Source organism: Lethenteron reissneri, unplaced genomic scaffold (assembly GCF_015708825.2).
Source record: "Lethenteron reissneri isolate LAM-NWPU_2019-01 unplaced genomic scaffold, ASM1570882v1 scaffold_1639, whole genome shotgun sequence".
In the NCBI taxonomy this organism is placed as follows: Eukaryota; Metazoa; Chordata; class Hyperoartia; order Petromyzontiformes; family Petromyzontidae; genus Lethenteron; species Lethenteron reissneri.
Window position 1 is genome coordinate 4,521,994 of NW_026891376.1, and position 12,265 is coordinate 4,534,258.

At 47.4% G+C, this 12,265-nt stretch overlaps 1 protein-coding gene across 1 annotated transcript in view; it reads right to left on the bottom strand.

Moving 5' to 3' along the window:
- The window catches only part of LOC133338968 (prominin-1-A-like), a 30,533-nt gene that overhangs the window by 15,815 nt on the left and 2,453 nt on the right, over positions 1 to 12,265 (bottom strand). Inside the window, exons 4-10 of the mRNA XM_061547095.1 lie at positions 10,500 to 10,558; positions 9,574 to 9,782; positions 9,034 to 9,154; positions 8,142 to 8,205; positions 5,307 to 5,396; positions 1,716 to 1,924; positions 302 to 376 (exon numbers count right to left, since the gene is read on the bottom strand). Coding sequence (XP_061403079.1) covers positions 302 to 376; positions 1,716 to 1,924; positions 5,307 to 5,396; positions 8,142 to 8,205; positions 9,034 to 9,154; positions 9,574 to 9,782; positions 10,500 to 10,558 — 827 coding nt within the window. The remainder of the gene's footprint in view (positions 1 to 301; positions 377 to 1,715; positions 1,925 to 5,306; positions 5,397 to 8,141; positions 8,206 to 9,033; positions 9,155 to 9,573; positions 9,783 to 10,499; positions 10,559 to 12,265) is intronic.

Sequence of the window (12,265 nt, forward strand, 5' to 3'; positions counted from 1 at the left end):
GAAGAAGTTACAGCAGCAGAGGTTAGTGTAAATGCGATTGGTATTACCTTAGAGTCGCGGCATCTCTTCATAAAGTTGAGAGACTCGATTAGCTGAGCCTTCTTATCCCGGAGCTTGTTGAAGGATCTTAAAGTTTTGTGGAATCCCACCCCGTAGTGGCGGTTAAATTTCGATTTAAAGCTTTCGTGACTGCAGGGATTCATCTCCTTGGTTCTTTCGGTAAAGTCACGTAGAAATGTATAATGTTTAATGTATGAAAATTTGTGCATTACAAGATTTAAAAAAAACAAACAGTACATACCTTGTCAACCATCGCTGTAAAGTTGGTGTCTAGCAGTCTCTTCACCTGCTCCAATTCCCGGGACACGTCCTGCGGCTGCACAGGAAGGTAAACACCACCATCAGCTCTGCGCACTGTCAAACTAAACCAAACCCGGTCCCCTTTCAATGTTCAGTAAACCTGTTCTTCAGTGCTCATTGTACAAACATTGTTTCGAAGCTCAGGCATTAATTAGACATTTACAGCGGTTAAGCTTGGTCTTTTTGTATCTGGAAGAACACAAATTCATGTAATCTACAGTTAAGGCTGCCATGGAAAGACAACATCCAGCCTCTTTGCACAGAAGTTCCTCCCCTCATGAGGAGAGGGAATTGGTTACATCTCGTGCGTATATCTAACACTTTAAACCCAGGAGGTTGGCGTTTGATTCAGAGGCATGGGAAATCACAGACAAGCAGGAAGGCAGCCAGAACCAGCACCAAAAATTGCTCAAGCCTCTATGGCTCTATATGAGGATGTTTGACCATCTCCATTGAGTACTTATACAGGAAACCAGAGCCCTCGGAGACAATTCAAATGCACGGATGGAGGGGGGTAACACTCAATCCCCGTACAGATGGAATACAGATGCAAATGAAGCAACTTGCTGGCAAAACAAGGAGAAGGCGACCTCGCAGCCCGGCAGATTTGAGAGTTTCCCGAACGTGCTTGTCATCCACCAACCCTCGACCGCCTCAGCGATTGCTGTGGATTAGAGGCAGCGTGAGTAGCCACGCTGGCGCTCACCAGTTTGCCGTTCTTCCCCTGCACCGTTGATTACGGCGGTTGGCTACATACGATGCAACATAAGTTCCACGTACACATGTAAAGGTGTTACGGGAGGGCGAACAAACACACCAGGGGTGTGGTTATGCCCGCACGCGGAAGGATGCTTACATCCACGTCCGCATCGTTTAGCCCTGGGGGGCTGAAACGGCGCTGTGATCCCCCACGGCCCCACCCCTCGGGGAGGAGTTGCTATATAAGGCGGTGAGCCGGTGGGCTCGGGGTTCAGTGTTTAGCTTAAATCAGTGAAGAAGGAAGACCGGCTAGATAGGCCCTGGGACTCCCCTGGATCGCTGTCCTTCTAAGGACCGACCAGGGCAAGCCAGTGGCGTGGCCCCGAGAGCCCAGAGCCGATGCTCTTGTAAGAGCTGGTCTGGGGACTCAGGGTGCCGTGATCCCAGCTTAACCAGAGCTAGGTCAGCTAGCCTCCCCTAGCTCTCGAGTGGAGATAGAGATAGTGGGAGCTCCCTGTTAGACGGGTGAAGGGGCCGATACCCCTCGAGTGTTGTATACCTTGGTCTGTGCTGAGTGAAACGGTTAATAAATAAGTGTGCCTCCGACTACGTCGTCCAAGTCTCTTTGAACCTACTACACACACACTCACACGTACCAAGCTGAAGTCGGCGTGGATATTCAGCAGGACGAGCTGCCCCGACATGGCGACGCACCGCTGTGCCCTCTGGCACACGGGGTCATTGAGGGTCGCGTTAAGGCCGCTGCGCACGGTCGTCAAGTTCCTCTGCAGCCTCTCGGAGCTGTCGCGCAGCACCGAGAGCGACGTGTTGATGTCCAGCAGCGCCAGGCGCGTCGCCAACATCACTGCCGGGACGGGGGGGGGGGGGGGGCGCGTCAGCAAGCAAGCGATCACCAAGAAAACAATTGGCAACACACTATGCGATCACCAAGAAAACTGTTGGTAACACACTATGCGATCACCAAGAAAACAGTTGGTAACACACTATGCGATCGCCAAGAAAACAGTTGGTAACACACTATGCGATCGCCAAGAAAACAGTTGGTAACACACTATGCGATCGCCAAGAAAACAGTTGGTAACACACTATGCGATCACCAAGAAAACAGTTGGCAACACACTATGCGATCGCCAAGAAAACAGTTGGTAACACACTATGCGATCGCCAAGAAAACACTTGGTAACACACTAGCGATCGCCAAGACAACAGTGGTAACACCACTATGCGATCGCCAAGAAAACAGTTGGTAACACCACTATGCGATCGCTACAAAAAACAGTGTGGTATAACACACTATGCGATCGCCAAGAAACTGTGGTAACACACTATGCGATCACCAAGAAAACAGTTGGAACACACTATGCGATCACCAAGAAAACAGTTGGTAACACACTATGCGATCACCAAGAAAACAGTTGGTAACACACTATGCGATCACCAAGAAAACAGTTGGTAACACACTATGCGATCACCAAGAAAACAGTTGGTAACACACTATGCGATCGCCAAGAAAACAGTTGGTAACACAACTATGCGATCGCCAAGGAAAACAGTTGGTAACACACTATGCGATCGCCAAGAAAACAGTTGGTAACACACTATGCGATCACCAAGAAAACAGTTGGTAACACACTATGCGATCACCAAGAAACAGTTGGTAACACACTATGCGATCGCCAAGAAAACACTTGGTAACACACTATGCGATCGCCAAGAAAACAGTTGGTAACACACTATGCGATCGCCAAGAAAAACAGTTGGTAACACACTATGCGATCGCCAAGAAAACAGTTGGTAACACACTATGCGATCGCCAAGAAAACAGTTGGTAACACACTATGCGATCGCCAAGAAAACAGTTGGTAACACACTATGCGATCGCCAAGAAACAGTTGGTAACACACTATGCGATCGCCAAGAAAACAGTTGGTAACACACTATGCGATCGCCAAGAAAACAGTTGGTAACACACTATGCGATCGCCAAGAAACAGTTGGTAACAAACTATGCGATCGCCAAGAAAACAGTTGGTAACACACTATGCAATCGCCAAGAAAACAGTTGGTAACACACTATGCGATCGCCAAGAAAACAGTTGGTACACACTATGCGATCGCCAAGAAAACAGTTGGTAACACACTATGCGATCACCAAGAAAACAGTTGGTAACACACTATGCGATCACCAAGAAAACAGTTGGTAACACACTATGCGATCACCAAGAAAACAGTTGGTAACCACTATGCGATCACCAAGAAAACAGTTGGTAACACACTATGCGATCACCAAGAAAACAGTTGGTAACACACTATGCGATCGCCAAGAAAACAGTTGGTAACACACTATGCGATCGCCAAGAAAACAGTTGGTAACACACTATGCGATCGCCAAGAAACAGTTGGTAACACACTATGCGATCACCAAGAAAACAGTTGGTAACACACTATGCGATCGCCAAGAAAACAGTTGGTAACACACTATGCGATCACCAAGAAAACAGTTGGTAACACACTATGCGATCACCAAGAAAACAGTTGGTAACACACTATGCGATCGCCAAGAAAACAGTTGGTAACACACTATGCGATCGCCAAGAAAACAGTTGGTAACACACTATGCGATCGCCAAGAAAACAGTTGGTAACACACTATGCGATCACCAAGAAAACAGTTGGTAACACACTATGCGATCACCAAGAAAACAGTTGGTAACACACTACGCCGTGAATGACTCAAATCCTGCAGCGCCCGCAAGGTCCCCCTGCTCAAGAAAGCACATATACATGCCCGTATGAAGTTTGCCAATGAACATCTGAATGATTCAGAGGACAACTGGGTGAAAGTGTTGTGGTCAGATGAGACCAAAATGGAGCTCTTTGGCATCAACTCAACTCGCCGTGTTTGGAGGAGGAGGAATGCTGCCTATGACCCCAAGAACACCATCCCCACCGTCAAACATGGAGGTGGAAACATTATGCTTTGGGGGTGTTTTTCTGCTAAGGGGACAGGACAACTTCACCGCATCAAAGGGACGATGGACCCAAAACACACGGCCAAGGCAACAAAGGAGTGGCTCAAGAAGAAGCACATTAAGGTCCTGGAGTGGCCTAGCCAGTCTCCAGACCTTAATCCCATAGAAAATCCGTGGAGGGAGCTGAAGGTTCGAGTTGCCAAACGTCAGCCTCGAAACCTCAATGACTTGGAGAAGATCTGCAAAGAGGAGTGGGACAAAATCCCTCCTGAGATGTGTGCAAACCTGGTGGCCAACTACAAGAAACGTCTGACCTCTGTGATTGCCAACAAGGGTTTTGCCACTAAGTACTAAGTCATGTTTTGCAGTGGGGTCAAATACTTATTTCCCTCATTAAAATGCAAATCAATTTATAACATTTTTGACGCGTTTTTCTGGATTTTGTTGTTATTCTGTCTCTCACTGTTCAAATAAACCTACCATTAAAATTATAGACTGATCATTTCTTTGTCAGTGGGCAAACGTACAGAATCAGCAGGGGATCAAATACTTTTTTCCCTCACTGTAGCTCAAGCAACACAGAGAAGGAAAGGAATGAAAAACAATGACTGGCACATTCAAATTTCTAAAACGCAAACATCATCAAGTGCAAACAATTTGTCGAGAAGGACACGCATCTATTATGTACAATAATTTGACAGTGGAATAACAATTTCTCATAGGCGGAGTTTGAATTCTATCGCGGGTGCATATAATTTATTTATTTTGAACCTCACTTGTAAACGACTGAAAATAAATTAATAAAGGTGCCCAGTTCGGGGGGGGGGGGGGGCTAAGCCCCCCCATGCCCCCACCCCCCCAAACTCTGCCCAAGCTATTTCTCCCTGAACAGTTTCCATCGCATTTCATGGGAACGTGCAGCTGGGCTTGTAGGGCTGGTCCTGCACCACCAAAAGTGTCCCTGATGCCCCACCCCCACCAGCATTCCCTCTCCTTTGTTGTCCACCACTCGTATTTTGCACCTCACCCCCCAACGCAACAGATCTCCCCCCCCCCCCCCCCCACCGCCACTGGACCTGATTGCAACCTAAAATGTGAACGTTTCAATTTTATAAAACGGTTCCACTCCGTTGCCTTTGCTCCCGCGTAGCCGTGGCGTGCGCGCTCTACGTATGCACTGCGTCGAACTCGGTCCGCGCTGCACGCGGCCAACCGCGCTCGTCGCCGGTTGGCAAAGGTGCCGTGTGGACACTGACCGTCGGCCATCTGCAGGGCAGCCCGTAGCGCGGGATAAACCTTCGTGCCCAGCCGCCTCTGGATCCTCTGGCCCAGCAACGGTCCCACGTCTGTAAAATTGTCCGAACCGGCACGGATCGAATCGAGATGTAAGGCAACTGCGAACGCCGTGCCCCTGAACGCTGACTTAACTTGCGTGGCGAGCGGAGGCAAAGAAGCGATTAGTCACACTGTGATGCAGAACTGCAACGTTCATAGTGTAGAGGAGTAAAATGGGGACGTGACGTCAGGCGTGCCGTTCAGTGCGATGACGTCACGTCTCCCAGGGTACTTAAGGGAGACCCCGTGACGTGAGCGGGGTCACCGTGGGAACGGGTAGAGTGAGCAGGGTGAAGAGGGAACCAGGGGTAGAGAGAGGGATCGAATAGGGAGTCTGGGGAGAAGCCGGTGGTAGCCGGAGAGGTGCGTGTCTGTGTGTGTCTGTGTTGCTGTGTGTGTCTGTGTGTGTCTGGGTGTGTGTTTGTGTGTGTGTCTGTGTGTGTCTGTGTTGCTGTGTGTGTCTGTGTGTGTGTCTGGGTGTGTGTCTGTGTTGCTGTGTGTCTGGGTGTGTGTCTGTGTTGCTGTGTGTGTCTGTGTGTGTGTCTGTGTTGCTGTGTATGTCTGTGTGTGTGTCTGTGTGTGTGTGTGTGTCTGTGTGTGTGTCTGGGTGTGTGTCTGTGTTGCTGTGTGTGTCTGTGTGTGTGTCTGGGTGTGTGTCTGGGTTGCTGTGTGTGTCTGTGTGTGTGTCTGTGTGTGTGTGTGTCTGGGTGTGTCTGGGTGTGTGTATGTGTGTGTGTCTGTGTTGCTGTGTGTGTCTGTGTGTGTGTCTGGGTGTGTGTATGTGTGTGTGTGTGTCTGTGTGTGTCGGTGGAGTCTGCAGAGTCCACGATCTGACACGAGAGAGACCGGAGCTAGCCGGCAGGGACCCGGACTCAGAGTAGGAGCCCCCTAGCCGCTGGGAGTTGTGTACCCTGGTGTGTAATATTGCAACAGCTTTAATAAACCCTGGCGAAAGCCCTTAGCTTACCTCCGTCTCCAAGTACGTTCGCGGGAACTTCTCTACAATAGTATTAACACTGGATAAAGCATTTTAAAGACCAACATATTTTAGTTATCAGATGTAAGTTCACATTTAGGATGGATTTTTTTTGGGGGGGGATTGGGTTAATTAAAAAACCCATACGTGCAGCCCTTGCCACAGACCTTTCAAAACACCAACCCAATGTTCTTAAAATTGACGCTTTTCCTGTTCACCTCTGTATGTTTGCACTCCATCACACAGGGCCCAGCAGATGAGCACAGATTAGAAACGAACCGCCAGGGGCACAAAGCAGCCACACTCAAGGGCTGCCACCTGGCCACGCAAACATCTCTTATTTTATTTCATATTTACATGAGCTGCTAGCAGCTACAACACCCTTCAGAGTTGTGTCACCTGTAATGCCTCACCACCATTATCCCTATCGTGCTCTAAGCAGCTCCTAATTGAATCAGGCCCTTGTGAGGCCAACAAGTTACGGGGTTATCAATTCCACATCAGAGGTCGCAACCGGGTACCCGATACCCGTACCCTACCCGATACCCGGCTACCCGTACCCGGCCGGGTATGGGTACGAGTACCCGTTTGCGACCCTGGTGCGGCCGGGTACGGGTAGACCGTGAGTCACTGGTGAGTCACCGTTTGTCACTCATTTCCCAACGTCTTGTCTCTTCTCACAATTCAAGTTCCTAGAATCAACCCACCCGCGCCTGCAACATGGCTTCATCCCAGAGGTCGCAATCAGGTACCCGATACCCGTAGGGGTACGGCCGGGTACGGGTACCCGTTTGCGACCCTGGTGCGGCCGGGTACGGGTAAGGAATCAAAACCCGTTTGCGACCTCTGTTCCACATGCACTGGAGCAAGTGCTACAACGCAACCAAGTTAAAGTGTTTATTTTGTATTCATAATTGACTTTTGGGTTAGACCACGTAATAATCTGCCCAAATTTCTGTCGTACCACCTGACATAGCCAAACATATTAAAATGTCGCATGTACAAGCGCTCCCGACAATTAATTATCACAACTAAATATAACAATTAGATACCCGATGTTTTACGTGAAAATGTGCCAAACGTCTTCAGGATAAGATCCAGGAAGTTAGATTAACCACGTCACCTGACCCGGCTTCTCCAATTCGTCACATTATCTTTAAAATTAAAATGAGAGCATCATGTTCATACTGAATGGAGTTGCACATTTAGTTTCTGCTCATTGCGACTTTTTTTCATATTTAACCATTAATTACATTTAAATCAGACTAACATGAAAGGCGAGGTTTCGGTACGAGGCTCTTATAGCGCACATATCGGGAACAGTCACGCGGACAAACGTGTAAAAATCACCTCACGTACATGTAACTTGTAGGCCTTGGCAAGAGAGTGTACGGTGAACAATTTATTTTGTTTCTCGGAAAATAAACGAATTGTGCATCTGGTATGGTGTCTACAAATACCCGTGGCCTCTGTGCTGGAGTAGAGAGGCATTGATTGGAAAACAAGAAGGCGAACGGCGCGATAGCTCGTGCCCACAATGAGTGCGGGCTGCTGCTCTTCCTCCACCCCACCTGTTTCTATTCACTCGTGGCATGCTGCTCACTAAAAGTTGTGATGACTATGAAATGCTGCCTTAATAGAAAGGACATTATTACCCGACACTGCAGATAATGCCAAGAGATACGGATACAATTACTTACTATGATTAAAGAAGTAAAACATTTTCAGATACCTATAACCCCAAAATGAACAAGCAACAAGTCTATATATTTACACTCACGGTCGAGATCGGAAACCGCCCTGTCCTTCGTGATGTTGTATTTTTCAACGATGTAGTCGATTTGCTAAAGGCAAAGAAAGAAACACACTCAAGTCAGTCACATGACCGCCTTGTACCAGAGGTCGCAACCGGGTACCCGATACCCGTACCCTACCCGATACCCGGCTACCCGTACCCGGCCAGGTACGGGTACCCATTTGCGACCCTGGTGCGGCCGGGTACGGGTACGGGTAAGGAATCAAAACCCGTTTGCGACCTCTGCCTTGTACCCTGTTCAAAACCACGCTCTGATATGCCAAGCCACAGCCACAAAACGAGTTACGCCGCAGACTATTTGTGAGTTGGAATCCTCCTTTCATTTACATTTCACAACAAGTGGAATTCTACAAATTATCTGCAATGCCCACCTGCAATTTGCACAGAGCCCCCTAACGAGAACCACTGCAGCGTGCACACCACTTTCATGGCTTTATTTTGGTGATTTCGAAAAGTGTATTGGTTTAGCCATGTTTGTTTGTTGTAGTACAGAGGTAGACTGATGGCCTTAATCTAAGTTGTCTTGTGGTTGTTGTTGTTTGACTTGCATCCCAATAAGATTATGACTGCAGGTAATGTGGTCTATGTAAACATGACTCCTTGTAAAAAAGGTGTCAGTTTTGTTGCCAGATAGAATGGTAAAAAAACAATTATCATTATTATATTATACTTTTCATATTAATGCAGTGGCATTGATAATTGCGTCGAGTTGTTCTTGTTGTTTATGTTTTGTGCGCCACTGCGAATCACTTGCTCACATTTAATCTACACCCACAGGTGCGTAAGGTGCGTGCTTTTCGGTGACATTTAACGGAGGAAATCGCGCCTACGTGTGGCTGGGGCAGCTGCCGCTTACACGGGGCGTATTGTTGAGCAGGGTCCGGACGTCCTTCAAGTTGCTCGACAGCAGGCTCTCCGACTGCCGGATGTTGTTGGTCACATTGTTGTTGGCCACGTAGGCACACACAATGCCCGCCCTGCACGGAGACGCAAAGGGGAAGCAGAAACACGTTTTACTTACCGCAGAGAACACACAAACACTGCTGGCTTAACTCTACGGGGAGGTATTCCACGTCACTTTGAGATCCTTCAACAAACTCCGGGATAAGAAGGCTCAGCTGACCGAGTATTATTTCCCTTCTACGTGGTGACTTTACCGAAAGAACCAAGAAGATGAATCCCTGCAGTCACGAAAGCTTCAAATCGAAATTTAACCGCCTCTACGGGGAGGGATTCCACATAACTTTGAGATCCTTCAACAAACTCCGGGATAAGAAGGCTCAGCTGACCGAGTATTATTTCCCTTCTACGTGGTGACTTTACCGAAAGAACCAAGAAGATGAATCCCTGCAGTCACGAAAGAAGCTTTACATCGAAATTTAACGAGACGACTCACTCGATGGCGAGCGTGACGAGGAGGAGCGAGGCGCCGTGGCAGCTGCGTTTGCAGTCGTCGTTCTTCCGTGGCCTCCGAAGCATCTCTCCGCGGCGGTTCCCGCAGCAGCGGCGGCGGCGGCACATGCAGCAGCCCGCCAGCGGGAGCAGCAGCAGGAAGGCGACGCCCAAAGCCACGCACACGATAAAGCCGAGCTCATAGCGGATGATCTGAGGGCAACGTGAGCCACATCACCGAGTCACCCACGCCGAGTTGAACCGCCAGGCTTGCAGGTTACGGCACTTAATGATGGTATAATCGTTTCGAGGTGCAACGCGCTTGCACGGCGTTCACCACAGAGATAGAACAACTCAGAGGTGCCAGGAACCACAGACAAGCGGGGATCCTCTGTACAGTGGAACCTCGGTACATGTCGTTAATTCGTTCCAGAAGGTAGGACTTATACCGGAAATGCCGTATAACAAACGAGTTTTTCCCATAAGAAATAACGGGGAAGGAAATAATCCGTTCCAGAGAATAAGAAATGATATTTTATATGGCATATTATACATTAATAGGGCTGTATAAAATTATTTAGACACTACTTATTACTAAAATGCATACATAAATTGAAATAAATGCATAAATAAATACAAATAAATTGAAATAAAAATAAAATTTAACATCACTTTATCTTGCTGAGAGGAGCCTACGGGGATGGTGGTGAGGAAGAGTCGTGAATGGGGTCTACGCGGTGACTCATCACGACCCATACAAGTTCTAGCAAGCGCGTCGTATCCCAAGCAAGACGTCGTATCCCAAGCAAGGCGTTGTATCCCAAGCAAGCACTGAGGTTGTGAAAGTGATGCACGACGACACAAACAAGAGGCTCGTCTTTGCAGAGCAGGCAAGAGCGCAAGTGAAAATTGCAAAGCGTGCAAACTAACCTGGCGATAGTCCTTGTGTACGACTCCAAAACCTTGCTTCATAGCTTTGGCGAGTAGCTCTGCGAGAGAGAAGTGCCGCGAAGAAATGTAAACCTCACAATCTCTTTGAACAAAAACAAAGTAATGAATTGTTCCCGGTAAACGTTTTCAAAGGTGTGCATCGCGTAATCTTTGCCTTGATATGCACGCGCACGTATCCTACGCGACCAAACTCCGCACGTAAAGTGCCGGTGTGAAATATTTCTGAGCGTGGAAACCTGAGCACAAATTTGTGAACATAAATTGTGCCGAAACTTGCTATGGAGCGGCGGTTTTGTGCGTGTGGCAAGGTCACCACATGTGGTTACACGAGACATCTCCCGGGGGTACGTGAGACAATTCAGAATCAGAATGTGTTTCTCGTGGAGGAATCCGACGAGCTATGAAGCTCTGTTTCACAGGTGCCCGGTAGGGGCACGGGGCCAGAACGTGACAACAACAAACACGGCAGGAGTGCAAATATACGAGAGGTGAACAAATCACTTGAAATATATACAAATATATAAATATATACAAATAACACTTTCTTTTTCTTACCAGGTAAAGCCCACTGAGCTTTTGGTTTATTTTTCAGAAGTGACCTGGGCACAATTAATAGCTCAACCAAGTGGCTTATCACGTGTACATTTATAGCAGCTAAATCATCTAAACGCATTTAAATTTCGATTTAAAGCTTTCGTGACTGCAGGGATTCATCTTCTTGGTTCTTTCGGTAAAGTCACGTAGAAGGGAAATAATAAAATGATAAAAATAAAACATAATAAAATAATTCTCACGACGTTTCGGCCACAACGCAAGCAGCCGTCCTCAGGTGAAAAACTATATCTTGTCGACAGACCTGTTCTTCACCTGAGGACGGCTGCTTGCATTGTGGCCGAAACGTCGTGAGAATTATTGTATTATGTTTTATTTTTATCATTTTATTACTTCCCTTCTACGTGACTTTACCGAAAGAACCAAGAAGATGAATCCCTGCAGTCACGAAAGCTTTACATCGAAATTTAGCTTATAGAGAATTGTGATTTTCAAACAACGCGGTCATTTACAGACCCTTAGCAATTTGCTGCGGGACGATGGCCTCAACGTGCGGTGACAGCCGTGGGAGGCGTTTGACCATACTTCACTACGCCGGTCTGCGCAGGTTAGTGACATGGTAAAAAGGACAGAATCAGGTCAGATATAATTGGCCACCGATGTTGGCCGTGGTGGGGAATCTAACTCAGGTCATTGTGCGGCTGCACATTTACCCTTTTGAATCTACGGAAAGGATGACCTTATAGGATCTTGGCTAAACTCATGCAAGCCAGCTATAGCTACAAGGTTTGGTGGTACATGTTGTTTATGTCGTTTATTGTGAAATTTCGGTCACAGTTCCTATGATCACTGTTAGATTACTTATGGCTTTATTTTGGTGATTTCGAAAAGCTGTTTGGTTTGGCCATGTTTGTGTTGTTGTAGTATGGAGTTAGAATGATGGCCTTAATCTAAGTTGTCTTGTGGTTGTTGTTGTTGTTGTTGTTTGACTTTCATGGCTTTATTTTGGTGATTTCGAAAAGTGTATTGGTTTAGCCATGTTTGTGTTGTTGTAGTACAGAGTTAGACTGATGGCCTTAATCTAAGTTGTCTTGTGGTTGTTGTTGTTGTTTGACTTTCATGGCTTTATTTTGGTGATTTCGAAAAGCTGTTTGGTTTGGCCATGTTTGTTTGTTGTAGTACGGAGTTAGAAT